Source organism: Pagrus major, chromosome 1 (assembly GCF_040436345.1).
Source record: "Pagrus major chromosome 1, Pma_NU_1.0".
NCBI classification, from domain to species: domain Eukaryota; kingdom Metazoa; phylum Chordata; class Actinopteri; order Spariformes; family Sparidae; genus Pagrus; species Pagrus major.
The window spans coordinates 21,102,946-21,121,919 of record NC_133215.1 but is presented as its reverse complement, the minus strand read 5'-3'; the positions used below and the strand labels follow the sequence as shown (position 1 = coordinate 21,121,919).

Here is an 18,974-nt window from a genome sequence, read left to right as displayed (position 1 = left end):
TACAGATTATGTCCACTGTAGACTGTATGTCTACGACAGGTTCAATATCTGTTGTTCAGCCAAGACCACTTCTGACTGTCTAATGGGTCCAAAGTTTGCAGGATTTTTGTAATGTAATGAAAAATACTGCAATTGGATTTCTCTGTAAGGTTTCCTGTTGTTTTTGTCCAGCACCTGTGTGTTGAATTTGTGGTTTGTTTGTTTGTTTGTTTGTTGTTTTTGTTATGTGGCCTGGGATACTGTAAACACAAAAATGGGTCTTGACATGTTGCACATATTTACTCAATATATTTGAATAGGTTAGACTGACATGCATCAGCCACAGAGATTGATTTTACTTTTGTTATATCTAAAGACCTCCACCAGGTCGACCTACATATGAAATGAGCTATGACCAGCAGACAATGTACAATCTGTTATGAGAAACAAATGTGGGGTTAATGAGCATGCAGAACACCACGACTCTGAAACTATAGCTCACCTAAATGGTTTACCGGCAGCAACAATGTTGGCTGGTTATGTTTTCACCTCGAGCTGTAACCGACTGTGTCTTCATGGTAATGGCATCTTGAGTACTACCCACAAGTATTCAGTACTCCTGTAGTTGTACTCATGGATCGGTTGGTTAGCACATTGACCGGTGTCGTGGCTGGTGTGACCCAGTCTTAAGAAGGTCTCTGGTTTTCAATTATGCCTTTGTCTTTTCTGCAAGATTAGGTGACTGTGAAAGGCAGGAACAGTGTGAGGATCATCAGCGGAGAAGAATGGATCTGAAATGACAGCAAAGGTTAATGCATTGATTAAGTAAGATTTATCAGATGATGATGATGTCTATACTGTTTATCACATTTTCACAGCACTCATTTTGACTTGTCACACCAGTAAAAACACAGGTGTTACTAATAAGATTAATGACGGTTCTTTTCTATATAAGCCAACATGAACAATACCAGGACCATGAAACTGAAGCAGCTAAATGGAATTCAGCCACTGTTCATTTTATTGATTTATTTTTACACCTGTGCTTTTCCCACTGTGACATGTCAAAATGTCTTCAATGAGGGACTGTTAGTGAGTCCCAAATTATTGTGGAGACCTTTATACATCTAACAAAGGATCATCATTGACATAATGCATTCCCCAGTCCCTTATTCTAACCAATTTCTTTCTCAGATCTGAATTGTTTGACATTTTATGATACTTTTACCATCGCCAGAAGAATAAAAAACAAAAATCGTGGCATAGACTACAAATCAGATATAAATTTCACAAATATACCTGGATAATAAATGACACATTAAGCAATGTAAAAACAGATGTAGCCTACACATGCAGTCAGAAAAGAGCTCCATAATTGTTTAAAAGCCTACCACTTTATTTTTGATCATGTAATAAACTGAGAGTGACTGTTCAGGATAGGGTCAGTGCCAGAGCTACGCCCCTTAGCCTGGCAGGAATAGGCAGTACAGTGTTGTAGAACAAAGTAAAAGTAAGCAGGAACCAGGAGTCAGTGATTGGAATTCCAGCTCTTTTAAGAGAGCCAGTTCTACCAAGGTAGGGATAAAATGAGCCATGTAGGCCTAAGTAGTACTATCTGATATAAAAATTAGACAAAATCAAACAATTCTGATACATCTCATATTAAACTTTATTAATGCCATAAATTGAACAAAAGCAAAAACTCTCTTACTTTAATTCAACGTTAACTAAACATTTTTCAGTAACTGTGATCTTTGCGTTCCCTACAGAAAGACTACATATACATGTGCTTTTGGTATATGCTTAACATGTTTGTGTGTGACTTAACTTGAACATTAGTCAGCAATTTGGCATTTATAAAAACAACATGGTAACACTTGTAACAGTGATTAAACATCAACATTAACTTGTAACAATGACAGGCAGAAAATGTGTGTTTTCATGTATGTGCATGCCTAGGTGTCAGTCCATATGCATTTAAGTGTAAGTGTAGTGTCTGTATGCATTGAACAATTTCTGACCACTTTCGGTGTGGCTCAGATTTGGGGTTACTGATGACTCAACTTGCCCCCACCACAGTGGCTCATTTTACCCCACAACCTCCATTTTGTCAGAACTGTTTCACACAGTAGCTCAGATCAATAATTATGCTAAGTTTATGACATTGTTTTGTAGCTTACACTGACATAAATTAACATGTAATAATGTCCACAACATATCTGTTTTGATTAAGATACAAGACTCATAACTTTAAAGACATGGTGAATTTAATTTGAATGACAAAAATCTTTTTTTTTTTTGCTCTAGTTTGCTTACCACTCTCTCCATGTGCTTGAATCCAACATTGCTTCACTAATGTGAACTACACTTCCTTAATTGGTGGTCACATGATGACTTTTTTTTAGGGTTACCTAGATACAGGGTGTGGCTCGTCTTACCCAGTGGCTCGTCTTACCCCGTTCTCCCCTATATCAAGTGTTTATTATTTATATGGATTATTATACTCAACATGGAATAGAGTGCTACAAAAAAATACATTTTAAAGTACATATCCTTTTGCACAAGCTGTCTCACAGACCTCTGGGTTGTAGGTCTAGTTGGTGTTGCACTGGATAACGCTGTAGACACTGCAGCAGCAGCAACAGTTGCAGTAGACAAACTAGCACTTTCATTAGTAGCAGGTTCACTTGATTGTCTTTATTATTTCAACTGCACTGATGGATGTACAGTTCTAACGTGCCTGTGCAGGTTATTTGTAGAGCATGCTCGATATGAGATATTAACCTTGCATACTCTACACTCAATTTTACTGCGTTTCCGGCCGTCACTCATTTTCTCACCTTTCCAGCGTGTTGTCTCTCTCTCTCTCTCTCTCTCTCTCTCTCTCTCTCTCTCTCTCTCTCTCTCTCTCTCTCTCTCTCTCTCTCTCTCTCTCTCTGTGTGTGCTGTGTCTGTAACGTTTCGTTCGCGACCGACACATCACTACCAGGAGTCGATGTCTTTCCCTGAGTTTTTCCCTCCACCGTGATTATTTGAGGAATATGGTAAGTTTTCATTAGTTAGCCTAAATTATCGTTATTTTTGACAGTGGGATGTGTCCGTAGATGTTGTATAGATTCACATTAACTGATTAACAGATTTACGGATGTGTCATAGAGGATGTTAAGTTACAGGGTGTGGCAGCTAATGTTAGATATTTTTTGAAGACTTTGTAAAATAAATCAATCATGATAAATCCCACACTGAATGTCTTTAGTGATTATTTGTCCATTTTTCTGTGTTGAGAAAATTGTTATCGGTGCAGGGGGAGGGGAGGTGTTTTGCCTTTGATTGGCCATAAATTTCAAAAGTCCCTCATACACTGACCTCTAATGCATAATAATATTATTTCTAATCCCACCATATATACAAGTGAGCCCCCGGTGGTGCCTCTGCACCTCTGGCCACACAAATACCAATAGTGCCCATGGTGCACTTGACTTTGATTTCCTTTGCACCCTGTAGTTTAACTCACAGAAATAAATCCTCAGTGAGTGTATGTGTTTGTTACATTTCAACCAGTCTCTTCATTAAGAATTGTTGATTTTAACTGTCATTTCAGGTAAATGAACATGGCCTCCATTGTCATCTTCATTTTCACTGTCATCTACATCACTGCAGGAAATGCAAATACTGGTAAGTTCTGCCTCATCTGAGAGTATGAAGTATGAAATTCTGCCTGCTACTGATGTAACGACCCATCCCTTTTCAAAAAACACATTTTCTTCTACAGGCTTTGTAAATGTGCAATGCAAGACTGAAAACGTGGGACAGTATGGCCAGCTGTCACTGCTGGAGTGTGCCGTCAAAACTTCTCAAGAGGAAACAGACTTAGAAATCCGGGCAGTCAGTTGGAAGAAAGAGGGAGTTGACGAGCCCTTACTGGTTTTTCACCGAGGGGGAACTACAAAACAGCCAGGCTACTCGTTTGCTGAACCATCCTGGAACAGCAAGAACATGAATGTATCCCTGCACATCACCAACACTGCTGTGGAGGATCAGGGAGTTTATACATGTACGGTGGTGACAGACAGAGGTGTTATAACCACCGAGACCAGCCTTAAAGTCACAGGTGAGTGATCAAAATCAAAGTGACCTTCTGTAGTCAGTTTCTTCATTATTTGCATTTCCTTCCACACATTGTACTCCAAAGAACATGTCAAATATTGTAGTCAGTAAAAATTTTGCAATAATTTATTGGTGTCATTTAATTGACGTTGTGGTGCAATGTTCAGCTTTATGATCATGTTTGCTTTCTCTTTGCAGCCAAATACAGCAAACCAAATATAATCACCGAACCTGAGAAGATAACTCAAAGTACAGGTGGTACCCTGGTCTGTAACTCTGTTGGTGGCTACCCGAAAGGTCAGATTCGCTGGTTTGGTGAGCTGAACGAGGAATGGACGAAGAGCGCTGAAATGGAGGTGAAGCAGACAAAAAGTGGTCTGTTTGACCTCTCGAGCAGGCTGACTCTGCTGCAAGGATCCACTTACTCCAAGTATAAATGTGCAGTGTTCAACACCAGTGGAGGCAAAGAGGATGAGGCCACGTTTGAAGTACCAGAAGGACGAGACACATCAAACCATTCAGGTATATGTTCTTTGATGCCTTTTGGCTCAATCCTGCATCACACAATGAAATGTTATACAGCCATTTCCACCACAGTTACACATGAGCTCGTCCTTCCCCCTGAAATCTGAAGCAACAGGGATGTCACTATGGTTAAATAAACACACTGTAGGTGAAGCCTAAGTCTGATGCTCTTAACAACCTCCCTCCTGTCCACTTCCAAAGAATCCACAGAGACTCGTAGGTAAACTTGAAATGTTTACTTAAAAAAATGCAGGAAAAATACAAAAAATAAATTGTCACAAAATTAAATACAAATCGCGTCCTATACGCGTAATGAGAGAAAGTACTGGAGAGAGAGAGAGCGAGAGAGAGGTCAAAAAACTACATGGCTCCACTCCCCGCTTGTCCTGACTGACCACAAATTCACATTACCTGCAAAACACTCGCGAGAGTGATCCATTAAAGGTGCAGTCTGCACAAAACAAAAATACATCTGTCCACTATAAAGTACCACAAATAAACTATAAAGGATAATTTTAGCTGTCCACAAATATTGAAATTACCCAAACATGTACTTATTGCCTTGCTATAAACAAACCATATGTATAAAACTGTAAATAATGTAAATATTCTTATCTTTATTCCTTCTAATGAACTTAAATTATTCTATCAACAAGAAAACTGCATTTAGGCTCCTACACACACCTTCATTTAGGATTGCTTAAGTGAGAGGAACTTGAACCACATGCCACCTGTAGTGCTTTTTCTGTTGTTGTTGTTGTTGTTGTTGGTTTTTGAGGTTAAAGAGGTATGAATTTCCAATGAGTGAAAACTAAGGTAGAAATGGAAACAAGTAGAGAAACGGAAAAAGAAAGAGAAAGCCCTCAGAGCCTGTAGCTTAATATCCATTATTTCTACCATTTAGTGCAATGGCTCCTTATTTTTTGCTTCCACCTCTTTGCCAGTGCTATTTGCAACTTTTAATCAGATATATTCTCAATTAACAGTGCTCTTTTGGTTTTGTTAATACACAGTCCTGAGACTTCATGTTTTCCTTTTTGAATGATGAACACAGACTAGCGCTTCCTGGTGGTATGGAGAGGAATTTCCTGTCATACAGGCGCATCAACAGTCAGCCTTCATTGGCACTAGTTCTTTGAAGTCGATTTGGTGTATCTGAGCCATAAAGTCTTCAGGAGCCTGTTGGTCTTCAAAAGAAAAAAAAAACTTGACAGGTTAGACTGACCTTGTAAACATTGAACTACAAAAAAAGCAGGAGCTCCATATAAATAAATTCCAGAAAAGATGGAAGTTTTGGTCCCCTGCATCACTACATTGTGTGTTTGTTTTATCTGAAGCCAGCCATTTCCTGTGCTGTAGTTGTTTTGATAGACAAGTTGATGAATAGCCAGGCTGCAACAAGTCTCTAAAGCTGATGTGACTTCAAAACTTCAAAACAATGCTCCGCACAAAGACAGAAAACTATGCATGACAGTCAACGCCTGAGCTGGGTGGTGGAAAATACAGATTTTGATTGACTATTTATTCTAATTGAAGGAGAAAATCATCAACAGGTTCCCATTAGGCACTCTAGCTGAGCTGTTCATGGTCATTTATTATCAGCTGATCTTTATCTGTCGTTGCCTGCCTGCCACCTTTTTTACTTTCTCTACAAGGTTGGCATTTTCACTCAGGGCTGATGTTCAAATCCCTACAATTCACCTCAAAGCTAAAACACGATTAAAATCTTTCCTGTTTCTGTTAACATATTATATGTTCTAGTTACACACAGAAAAATGTTCTTGCTGAAAGATTTAATTGTGGCTTTGATGGAATGAAGATTGTTTAGAGATCAGGGGACTTTCCTCCACTAGCAGATTGGTATTTTCTATGAAACAGATTCAGCTGTCTCTCTCTGTTGGACGCTTTGTTTCATTGTGACAAATAATCAAAATCAAAAATACCTTCTGTAGTCAGTTTCTTCATTATTTGCATTTCCTTCCACATATTTTACTCCAAAGAACATGTCGAATATTGTAGTCAGTAATAATTTTGCATTACTTTATTGGTGTCATTTAATTGACGTCATGGTGCAATGTTCAGCTTTATGATCATGTGTGCTTTCTCTTTGTAGCCAAATACAGCAAACCAACTATAATCTCCGAACCTGAGAAGATAACTCAAAGTACAGGTGGTACCCTAGTCTGTAACTCTGTTGGTGGCTACCCGAAAGGTCAGATTCGCTGGTTTGGTGAGCTGAACGAGGATTGGACGAAGAGCGCTGAAATGGAGGTGAAGCAGACAAAAATTGGTCTGTTTAACCTCTCGAGCAAGCTGACTCTGCTGCAAGGATCCACTTACTCCAAGTATAAATGTGCAGTGTTCAACACCAGTGGAGGCAAAGAAGATGAGGCCACGTTTGAAGTACCAGAGGGACGAGATGCATCAGGCCGTTTAGGTATATGTTCTTTAATGCCTTTTGGCTCAATCCTGCATCACACAATGAAATGTCATACAGCCATTTCCACCACAGTTACATATGAGCTCTTCCTTCCCCCTGAAATCTGAAGCAACATGGATGTCACTACGGTTACATTTACATACCTTCATTTAAGATTGCTTAAGTAAGAGGAACTTGAACCACATGCCAACTGTAGTGCTTTTTCTGTTGTTGTTGTTGTTGGCTTTGGAGATTAAAGAGGTATGAATTTCCAATGAGTGAAAACTAAGGTAGAAACGGGAAAAGAAAGGGAAACCCTCAGAGCCTGTAGCATAATATCCATTATTTCTACTATTTAGCGTGATGGCTCCTTATTTTTTGCTTCCACCTCTTTGCCAGTGCTATTTGCAACTTTTAATCAAATATATTCTCAATTAAAAGTGCTCTTTTGGTTATGTTAATACACAGTCCTGAGACTTCATGTTTCCCTTTTTGAATGATGAACACAGACTACCACTTCCTGGAGGTATGGAGAGGAATTTCCTCTCTCACAGGCGCAGAACATAGGAGCTAGCTGGCCGACGGCTGTAGTCTTTGCAGTGTGTTTTAGCTTTTTGGCAGAGACACAGGCAACAGTCAGCCTTTATCGGCACTAGTTCTTTGAAGTCAGTTTGGTGTATCTGAGCCATAAAGTCTTCAGGAGCCTGTTGGTCTTCAAAAGAAAAAAAAACTTGACAGGTTAGACTGACCTTGTAAACATTGAACCACAAAAAAAGCAGGAGCTCATACATTCCAGAAAAGATGGAAGTTTTGGTCCCCTGCATCACTACATTGTGTGTTTATTTTATCTGAAGCCAGCCATTTCCTGTGCTGTAGTTGTTTTGATACACAAGTCAGTGAATAGCCAGGCTGCATCATGTCTCAATGTGACTTCAAAACTTCAAAACAATGCTCCACACAAAGAAAGAAAACTATGCATGACGGTCAATGCCTGAGCTGCATACTGGAAATACAGCTTTTGACTGACTATTAAATCACAATATTAAATTGTCAACAGGTGCCCATTAGGCACTCTAGCTGAGCTGTTCATGGTCGTTCATTATCAGCTGATCTTTATCTGTCGTTGCCTGCCTGCCACCTTGTTTACTTTCTCTACAAGGCCGGCGTTTTCACTCAGGGCTGATGTCCAAATGCAGACCCCAGCAGGAGTAAAAGAGAAAGTGAATGTAGGCAGCTAACAGTATTACAGGGGGAATTTCCACAAAGTGCTTACATACCTCATTTTAACAAACACTTCTTTCCTCTTTTTGTTCATGACTTGAAGGATTAGAACATTAAAGCTTTGTTATTCATGTTCCTTCAGTGGTCATCGGATCGCTGATCGTATTGCTGGTGGTGATTGTGATCCTTTACAGAAGGCGATATCGACGTGAGTATCCACACAGGGCCTCGTTTGGCTTTTGGTCTAAATGTATTTCTTAGTGAGTATGAACATAACAGGTGTAAAAAGGTACAAGACAAAATGTCTAAGTACTTGAACTGTAGCACTGAACTCTTTGTTCTTTATTTGGCTGGAATGCACTCTTTCAATGAAAATGTAGCTTTTAATGACATCTAGCTCTGTACGTATGGAGTTAAATGAACTTAATGTAAGTCGCTTTGAACAAAAACGTCTTCCAATGTAGTGTATGTTTCATGATTCTGGTTTTGCATCTGTGGTTTCCTGTTTTATTTTTAAGTTTAACCACCATGTGTCATGTTTTGCTTCCCTTGCTCTCCCTCCTGTTTTCTTGGTGTCCTCACCAGTCTGCTTTCTATCGTTACAGTATCGTTAACTCAGACTTTGGTATTGAACCTTTTGCAGGAGGTCATTAGGAGATGGATAAAGTATAACAAGACACCCTGGACACCATGGAGTAATCATTTGTTGCCCTAGTAATTACCAGTGGCACCAGGTGGGATTGACTCAAACATATGAAGGAAGTAGCAGACAGTTCACACCAGTAATACTCAATTTATGGCCTGCGAGCTAGAAGGGGTGTCGAGTGGCCTGCTGACCATTTTCAGATTCATAATAAAAATAATTTTATGGATTCGTTCATTCAAAGAGTCTGCTGGAGGAAATTCCTCTGTACCCTGGGCACAGACACTCCTGGTTAACACCCATGAGGGCGCTGGCAACCAGATAACCAGGACTGAACAGAGGGACTTAAATGCTAGTTTTGTATAATGATATAAATTAGGTTCGTATTATGGAGCCCCAGACATGACATGGTCAAAAAAAAAATTAAATTGTGGCCACAATATAGCTATAACGTGCACACGAAATACTAATTCATGGCCACAAAATACTAATTCATGGCCACAAAAAACTAATATTTGGCCACGAAGTAGGTATAATGTGCGCACGAAATACTAATTAATTATATTAATATCATTCCTGGAGAGCTGGGTAAGCAAATCGAGAGCACCTTCTCTAAGGTCTAAGGTAGAGACAGTAGAGGGGCTAAAGCTACACGATGGACAGGGATAGTATGATTGAATTTTATTTTAGGCTGGGAATGAGCTACAAAGACATTCTGAAAAGCCTGGATGGCATTGCAGTTTGTAAGTCAGGTGAGACGTCAGCAGATAGGCTACCCGTTGTAACAGAGTATCAAACATAGGCCTAATTAAATAACTGCCTAAATGCAGGAAAACAATATATTGACTAGAACAGAATAAGAAAAGACACTCACCTTAAGGACATCAAGTAGGCTATTGCAGTTTCTGGAGAACGTGCACTCAATTTGCTTACCCAGCTGTCCAGGAATGATACTAATATTATTAATTAGTATTTCATGCGCACAATATACTTATTCCATGGCCACAAATTAGTATTTTGTGGCCACGAATTAGTATTTTGTGGCCATGAATTAGTATTTCGTGCGCACGTTATAGCTATATTGTGGCCAATATTAAAATTTTTTTGACCATGTCATGTCTGGGGCTCCGTATCTAAGTAATAGAGAGAAGGCTGATCTTTGTGTGTTGGCTGTAAAAATTCATACATATATATATATATATATATATATATATATATATATATATATATATATATATATATATATATATATATATATATATATATATATATATAAATGCAGTTAAATAGCCTATCTAGAGCCTGGTGTCAGTGTCATTTTAAGGTAATTTGAAATACCTGTAATTTGAAAAAATAGACCTGTTTGTTAATAGAGCAGGGCATAGCTAGATATCCTGTTCTGTACTTAAAAACAAAGCAAAACAAAGAGTTAGGTGTGCTCAATACAAACATGTCATCATCCTCAAAAGTATATGATCAATCTTGGCTCTTTAAAGCAAAGTTATCAGGGTTAATCATTGACTTTTCACATGTAGATAAACAACAGGATATAAGTTTGGAGTGTAAAGTTGATTTCAGAAATGTAAAAACCATGTGAAAGATGCTCTTATGAATGCGGTTTTATATACATATATATACTGTTTTTATAAATCTGTGAAATCTTTAATTCTGTGTGTGTGAGTTTATGTTTTTGATGTAGTTTATACATCCGCTCTGAATGAAATGTGCCACAGAATCACAGACAGTACGAACATTTTGATTACACTGTGTTGTGTTTTTATGATTAACATGCACTGTATACACTGGGATCTGTGACGTTTTTGATTTAATAAAAATACATTCTCATCTGTAAAAGATCTTTTTGAATGATTTGTTCATTGTTGTTTTTGCTGCACACTCATGTAGATTATATTACACCAGTCAGGTGGCTTGTATTGGGTAATGGTTGTACACGTCTGGACATGACAACACCGTCATTCCCTCCTGTTTCAGAGGAAAACAGACATGACAGAATGCTTTCCAATGTAAATGTTCAACTTGTGTTAAGATTTATTTGCTGGCCTTAGATGTGACAACTGATACTCCTGTCTATAACACATTACCACCTGTAGATACTTAATTTTGAGATTGTGTGTAAATGCTTATCTTGTTCCTGATCAGCTGACTTGATAACAGAGCAATGTGCCACTCAAGAGCTTATAGTGTTTCTTATTCTGCTGTTAGAATGATTCAATTCATGCTACTTCTTTTTCTTCAATTTCTTTTCCTTGAAAATCGTTTTCTCTGTGCATCAACAGGTGACGTGCAACATTACTGCTGAATAATGAAGTCTCTGACTCTGGATTAGGGGTCTTAACACCTCAATTGTCATTCATTTTCAGGCTGACCTTGTCAGTTCATGTATATCAGTAGATAAAATATATCACTTTCAATATCAGATAATGTTGACCCAGATTTATGATGAGTGTTGTAGGGTGCAGAGCTTGAAAACCTTGAATGGAAAGCAATCCTGCCATCTATTGGACAAATAGCATTACAGCATGTTGTCAGGCCATAACAGCACAGGTTAGCTGCATGGTAGTAAGTCAGACCTTTTTCATTCCTGAGATAGTCCCATGGAACTCTTCTTTCTCATTTGCTGATTGATTTTTCCTCCTCAGATCATTAATAACCCATGTGCATGTACATAAATCGAGATGACGCAAAATGTCACTATTCAACATAAGATGTTGTGTGCACAACATGATATCTGTGGTCACAATGAAACATGAAGTTAGACAAATTAGTCATTAAGTTGGAAATTCACAAAAATTTACAGAATATTTTGCTCCCGATAGGCTATTACTAAGTATGGCCTCGAAACTGACCATAGAGCTGAATCAGAAACTCTTTCAAAAGGATAGGACAGGTAGGCTATATACACTCATTATACTTTATCAGGTACATGAGCTAAAGCCAATGCACCTGTTATAAATTCTTGACTGCATTAGTTTTGTACCAAATAAACTGGCAACTGAGCGTATATAGCCTACCTTAATAATTTCTGGAGCGAGCAATATAGCGAGCAATATACAAACAGATGTAGCCTACACATATGCAGTCAGAAAAGAGCTCCATAATTGTTTGAAAGCCTACCACTTTATTTTTACTTTATCATGTAATAAACTGAGAGTGACTGTTCAGGATAGGGTCAGTGCCAGAGCTACCCAGATAGCGATGGACTCCGGGGCGGATCCGTCCTCAGGTCGGCACATCCGCTCTCCTGTCTCAGTCACTTCGGTCATGCGAAGAGGATCTGCCTGTCCTACAGGTAGCGCACCATCAAAGAGCGGACTCAGTGACAGACACTGTTGTAGATAAATGAATGTTAAACTAAGCAGAAATCAGGAGTCGATGTTTTTCCCTCCACCGTGATTATTTGAGGAATACGGTAAGTTTTCATCAGTTAACCTAAATTATTGTTATTTTTTACAGTGGGATGTGTCCGTAGATGTTATATAGATTCACATTAACTGAATAACAGATTCGCTGATGTGTCATAGAGGATATTTAGTTACAGGATGTGTGGCAGCTCCTTTTGTACTTGAAAGTTTGTAAAGAGTAAAAGTATTTTTTTTAAGAAAGTAGAATGTTTGCTTTAATGTGAACACACCAGTCCTTGTATTAATTCTAGTGTCGTACTTCAGCCTGCTGTCAACCAAGTGAACATAATTTAAAACGAAAATAAAGTGGTCAGTTTTTCAGGAACAACGCAGGGCTTGGCTTTCATGCTCGCTGGCTTGGAAGTGAGTAAGCGCTTTGCTCAGGCATGATAAATATCTCATGTAGCTGTCTGATCGGGCAACTGAAAAATAAACGTGATGTCTGATGTAATGTTATGTGACAATAAACTGCGTACTGTATCTCTTTTCAAGTTTAGCTGCGTGCGCCAACCTGCCTTACCACCAAGTGTTGAACAGATCTGATGAAGACAAATCTGGCATTCTGGACACTATAGAAGTTAACTCTGGTATCGACGAAGCCATATATGACATAACATTACTACTGTTAGATATTTTTGGAAGACTTTGTAAAATAAATCAGTCATGATAAATCCCACACTGAATGTCTTTAGGGATTATTTGTCCATTTTTTTGTGTTGAGAAAATTGTTATCTGTGCACGCCTACATTTAAGCAGAGGTGTTTTGCCTTTGATTGACCATTAATTTCAATAGTCCCTCATACACTGACCCCTAATTCATAATAATAAGTTTATTTCTAATCCCACCATATATACAAGTGAGCCCCAGGTGCCTCTGTACCTCTGGCCTCAAAAATACCAATAGTGCCCATGGTGCACTTGACTTTGATTTCCTTTGCACCCTGTAGTTTTATTCACAGAAATAAATCTTCAGTGAGTGTATGTGTTTGTTCATTTCAACCAGTCTCTTCATTAAGAATTGTTGATTTTAACTGTCATTTCAGGTAAATGAACATGGCCTCCATTGTCATCTTCATTTTCACTGTCATCTACATCACTGCAGGAAATGCAAATACTGGTAAGTTCTGTCTCATCTGAGAGTATGAAGTATGAAATTCTGCCTGCTACTGATGTAACGACCCATCCCTTTTCAAAAAACACATTTTCTTCTACAGGCTTTGTAAATGTGCAATGCAAGACTGAAAACGTGGGACAGTATGGCCAGCTGTCACTGCTGGAGTGTGCTGTCGAAACTTCTCAAGAGGTAACAGACTTAGTAATCCGGGCAGTCAGTTGGAAGAAAGAGGGAGTTGACGATCCCTTACTGGTTTTTCACCAAGGGGAAACTACAAACCAGCCAGACTACTCGTTTGCTGAACTATCCTGGAACACCAAGAACATGAATGTATCCCTGCACATCACCAACACTGCTGTGGAGGATCAGGGAGTTTATACATGTACAGTGATAACAGACAGAGGTGTTACAACCACCGAGACCAGCCTTAAAGTCACAGGTGAGAGCCTTCAGCCATGTTTGACCACTGAAACATTCTGACAACTATGTGGCACAGAGAGATCCCTACAATTCACCTCAAAGCTAAACCACGATTAAAGTCTTTCCTGTTTCTGTTAACATATTATATGTTTTAGTTACACACAGAAAAATGTTCTTGCTGAAAGATTTAATTGTAGCCTTGATGGAATGAAGATTGTTTAGACATCAGGGGACTTTCCTCCACTAGCAGATTGGTATTTTCTATGAAACAGATTCAGCTTTCTCTCTCTGTTGGACACTTTCTGTTTCATTGTGACAAATAATCAAAATCGAAAATACCCTCTGTAGTCAGTTTCTCCATTATTTGCATTTCCTTCCACATATTTTACTCCAAAGAACGAGTCAAATATTGTAGTCAGTAATAATTTTGCAATACTTTATTGGTGTCATTTAATTGACGTCATGGTGCAATGTTCAGCTTTATGATCATGTTTGCTTTCTCTTTGTAGCCAAATACAGCAAACCAACTATAATCTCTGAACCTGAGACGATAACTCAAAGTACAGGTGGTACCCTGGTCTGTAACTCTGTTGGTGGCTACCCGAAAGGTCAGATTCGCTGGTTTGGTGAGCTGAACGAGGATTGGACGAAGAGCGCTGAAATGGAGGTGAAGCAGACAAAAAGTGGTCTGTTTGACCTCTCGAGCAAGCTGACTCTACTGCAAGGATCCACTTACTCCAAGTATAAATGTGCAGTGTTCAACACCAGTGGAGGCAAAGAGGATGAGGCCACGTTTGAAGTACCAGAGGGACGAGACACATCAGGCTATTCAGGTATATGTTCTTTAATGCCTTTTGGCTCAATCCTGCATCACACAATGAAATGTCATACAGCCATTTCCACCACAGTTACATATGAGCTCATCCTTCCCCCTGAAATCTGAAGCAACACGGGGGGCATTATGGTTACATTAACATACCTTCATTTAAGATTGCTTAAGTAAGAGGAACTTGAACCACATGCCAACTGTAGTGCTTTTTCTGTTGTTGTTGTTGTTGGTTTTGGAGGTTAAAGAGGTATGAATTTTCCAATGAGTGAAAACTAAGGTAGAAATGGAAAAAGGAAAGGGAAACCCTCAGAGCCTGGAGTTTTGGTCCCCTGCATCACTACATTGTGTGTTTGTTTTATCTGAAGCCAGCCATTTCCGTTGCTGTAGTTGTTTTGATACACAAGTTGATGAATAGCCAGGCTGCAACATGTCTCTAAAGCTGATGTGACTTCAAAACTTCAAAACAATGCTCCACACAAAGACAGAAAACTATACATGAGTGGAAATACAGCTTTTGATAAACTATTTATTCTCATTGAAGGAGAAAATCCTCAACAGGTTCCCATTAGGCACTCTAGCTGAGCTGTTCATGGTCATTTATTATCAGCTGATCTTTATCTGTCGTTTCCTGCCTGCCACCTTTTTTACTTTCTCAACAATGCCGGCGTTTTCACTCAGGGCTGATGTTCAAATGCGGATCCCAGCACGAGTAAAAAGAAAGTGAATGTAGGTGTCACACTGTAGTGTAGTAGTGTAGTAGTACTCCACTGTTAAGAAAGAGGCACCTAGCAAGTTTAAATAATTTATTAAAACAATATAAACAATGGCTATGTCTGTAAAAATACTATTTCTATGAAGCCTTGATATGTATGTATGTTTACCTAATTCTAATTCTATGTCCTTTTCATTTGTTTAGGGACAGGCTCTAGAAGATAGTGCAGAATTCATAGAAGTGAATCTAAGAAAAATTCCTATTGTTTTGTGTGAACTTTATTGTGAGATATATTAGACCATGCTTCCCCGGGTCTGGATGACTTACTTCTTAATGTGATGTCATGAGTTGGCCTGTTCTGTAATCTTTGATATGTGCTTTTTTTTCCTAGCCAGTTCCCACAGTACATTTCTTTGATGCTCTAACCTACTTTTGTATTTACATTTATACTGTTATACTATTTCTATTGTTTACATACGTGCATTGATTGATAAATGAACTTTACCTTTTATGATGTTTTGTTAAAGAAAAAGTTTTTCATTCAGTGGCGTACATTTGTTGGTCCAGGTGTGTTTGATGACATTTTGAGGGATGTCTGTCTGCGGTGTGGCCTGATTGGGCCATGCGAATCCATCTACTTAAGACAGCCTCCCCCATTGTCTTGTAAGATAACCTGATGAAGGTCTAAGTACGGAAACGTTGTTGTCAATAGACTTAATCGCAAGTGAAGTGGACAGTATGCGGGAATCTTTTTCCTTATTTTGTCGGCCTTCGGTCTTCTCCTATGCACCTGTCGACCCTAAGGTGTGCAAAAGCTGCACTCTGTAAATACCTCATTTTCCACAAACACTTCTTTCCTCTTTTTGTTCATAACTTGAAGGAAAGCCGTCTGCTCGAGTCACCACAATAGTTGCTCCTGTGGTGGTCATCGGATCACTGATCGTATTGCTGATGGTGATGGTGATCCTTTACAAAAGGCAATCTCGACGTGAGTATCCACACAGGGCCTCGTTTGGCTTTTGGTCTAAATGTATTTCTTTGTATGAGTATGAACATAACAGGTGTAAAAAGGTACAAGACAAAATGTCTAAGCACTTGAACTGTAGCACTGAACTCTTTGTTCTTTATTTGGCTGGAATGCACTCTTTCAATGGAAATGTTGCTTTTAATGACATCTAGCTGTGTACGTATGGAGTTAAATGAACTCATTGTAAGTCACTTTGAACAAAAACATCTTCCAATGTAGTGTTTGTGTCATGATTCTGGTTTTGCATTTGTGGTTTCCTGTTTTATTTTGAAGTTTAACCACCATGTGTCATGTTTTGCTTCCCTTGCTTTCTCTCCTATTTTCTTGCTGTCCTCACCAGTCTGCTTTCCATCGTTAGTGTCTTCAGCTTCTCCAGCCCATCAGCCCCTTCCCTGTTCCTAGTGTTTTTCTGTTTATTTCCCTCACCTGTGTTGCTCGACCTCTCTCCACCTGCACCTCATCCCCTTGTTAGTTGTGTGTGTATATAGTCTGTGTCCTTCCTCCAGTCTTTGTCATTTCATCCTGTGTTCCTCTATGGTTCACCCACGTCGTCTCCTTGTGTTCCACCTTAACTCATTCCCATATCTTGCAGTGTCGTCCTATCTTACCCTATGGTATGTTCTTGGTTTTGTGCCCCTTGTGTTTTTACTGAGTTGTACTTTGTTCTTCAAAGTTGTTACTTTGTTTTAGCTTAAACTAACTCACCACAGACGGTCTGATCGCATTCCAAGCCTGTTCCAGCATGTACTCCTCCTGCCGTGTTTTGAACTTTGTTCATAAATTAGGTTCGAGTACATGTTGATCACTGACCAAAAACTTTCGCAATATCCCTGTACTACCTTGGTGTCACATTATTAACATAAAATAATAAACTGCTCCCTGGGGTTTCCTCTGACTGTAACCCACAATAAAATCTTGAATTTGTTACAGGTGACCATCAGGAAGTCCATACATTTGAGTCAGAGGCTAAGAAAGGTAAGCCTGAAATATAGCATTGTTACTCACTGTGTCCAACTAATAAAACTTGTTTTACTACTGTTTCTAAAATGAAGTGCATGATGATTAACTCAGACTTTGGTATTGAACCTTTTGCAGGAGGTCATTGAGAGATGGATAAAGTATACCAAGACACTCTGGACACCATGGAGTAATCATTTGTTGCCCTAGTAATTACCAGTGGCACCAGGTGGGATTGACTCAAACATATGAAGGAAGTAGCAGACAGTTCAGACCAGTAATACTCAATTTATGGTCTGCGAGCCAGATGTACAGTTGAGTGGCCTGCTGACCATTTTCAGATTCATAATGAAAATAATTTTATGGATTCATTCATTCAAAGAGTCTGCTGGAGGAAATTCTGCTGTACCCTGGGCACAGACACTCCTGGTTACCAGACATGAGGGTCCTGTAAACCAGATTGCCAGGACTGAATAGAGGGACTTAAATGCTAGTTTTGTATAATGATATAAATTAGGTTCTGAGTAATAAAGAGAAAGCTGATCTTTGTGTGATGTCTGTGCAAAAGTTACAGAGGAAAGGGGGGTTTATTTTAAATTTAGTTGTCTCAACTCAGCTGGTTACACCGAATGATCGATTACATTGCGTGTTTTATTTACAGCAATTAATCAGAGCAGCATGTCTGGAACAAATCAAAGGTTGGCAGTGCCAGTTTCCTGGGGGAAACCTTGGATGAAGGTCTTTGGCAAAGACAAATAAGCTGCATCAGGCTTTGGACGCACAGCTGACACTGTTATTAGATGAATGCATGTTGGCTTTAACTTTTAAAAAGTAGGGTATTACCAGCCTTTGCTTTAAGGGTCTTTGCTGAGAAGCTTTTCATGGTTTTAGTACATCAATAATGAAGTCAACTGGTCTAACTTAAAGTCCAGTGTTTCCCTTCACTGTCCTGAGAACATTCCACCCCCGCTTTTTTCATATCCTTTTTCTGACCACCGATAAAGTTTGCTCGTTAGATTCTGGTTGCACTTCCGTGTGTCACATGATATTCAATTGTCACTTACTTGCTTTTGCAAAATACTAAAACACATGTTTGTCTTCCTCTAACCGTCTTTGTTGTTTATGTAACTTCTAGCAGCAGTATGCACATTCATTGCCAAATTTAAACTCTTATCTGATACCAGTCCTCAGAAAATGGCTGACACCATTTTTAGTCTTTTGGGATCCAGATTTCTGATCTGAGACCTGTTTGTTAGTAGAGTCAGACATGAACAGACATGACAGAATGATTTCCAATGTAAATGTTCAACTTGTGTCAAGATTTATTTGCTGGCCTTAGATGTGACAATTGATACTCCTGTCTATAACACATTACCACCTGTAGACACTTAATTTTGAGATTGTGTGTAAATGCTCATCGTGTTCCTGATCAGCTGACTTGATAACAGAGCAATGTGCCACTCAAGAGCTTATAGTGTTTCTTATTCTGCTGTTAGAATGATTCAATTCATGCTACTTCTTTTTCTTCAATTTCTTTTCCTTGCAAATTGTTTTCATTATCAGGCTGGCCTTGTCAGTTCATGTATATCAGTAGATAAA

The 18,974-nt window shown here is 38.9% G+C and overlaps 2 protein-coding genes and 1 long non-coding RNA gene across 4 annotated transcripts; all 3 read left to right on the top strand.

The window, feature by feature from the left end:
* Positions 1 to 2,978: 2,978 nt before the first annotated feature.
* Positions 2,979 to 9,317, top strand: LOC140999953 (poliovirus receptor-like). 2 transcript variants are annotated; one of them, XM_073470555.1, is made up of 7 exons: positions 2,979 to 3,023; positions 3,581 to 3,654; positions 3,752 to 4,090; positions 4,285 to 4,608; positions 6,725 to 7,048; positions 8,394 to 8,459; positions 8,895 to 9,314. In XM_073470555.1, exons 2-7 carry the CDS (start codon positions 3,585 to 3,587, stop codon positions 8,903 to 8,905), a joined length of 1,134 nt encoding a protein of 377 aa, XP_073326656.1. In that variant the 5' UTR covers positions 2,979 to 3,023; positions 3,581 to 3,584; the 3' UTR covers positions 8,906 to 9,314. The 2 variants fall into 2 exon arrangements, with proteins under 2 accessions (XP_073326656.1, XP_073326667.1); XM_073470566.1 differs by lacking the exons at positions 2,979 to 3,023; positions 4,285 to 4,608 and having other exon boundaries at positions 3,531 to 3,654; positions 8,895 to 9,317.
* Positions 9,318 to 12,263: 2,946 nt separating this feature from the next.
* Positions 12,264 to 15,615, top strand: LOC140996476 (poliovirus receptor-like). The gene is made up of 5 exons (XM_073466930.1): positions 12,264 to 12,324; positions 13,360 to 13,433; positions 13,531 to 13,869; positions 14,360 to 14,683; positions 15,596 to 15,615. The coding sequence occupies exons 2-5, from the start codon at positions 13,364 to 13,366 to the stop codon at positions 15,613 to 15,615; spliced, it is 753 nt and encodes a 250-aa protein (XP_073323031.1). The 5' UTR covers positions 12,264 to 12,324; positions 13,360 to 13,363.
* Positions 15,616 to 16,309: 694 nt separating this feature from the next.
* Positions 16,310 to 17,849, top strand: LOC140999925 (uncharacterized). The gene is made up of 3 exons (XR_012179502.1): positions 16,310 to 16,379; positions 17,349 to 17,393; positions 17,514 to 17,849. It is a non-coding gene; the product is annotated as an uncharacterized lncRNA (long non-coding RNA).
* Positions 17,850 to 18,974: the final 1,125 nt, after the last annotated feature.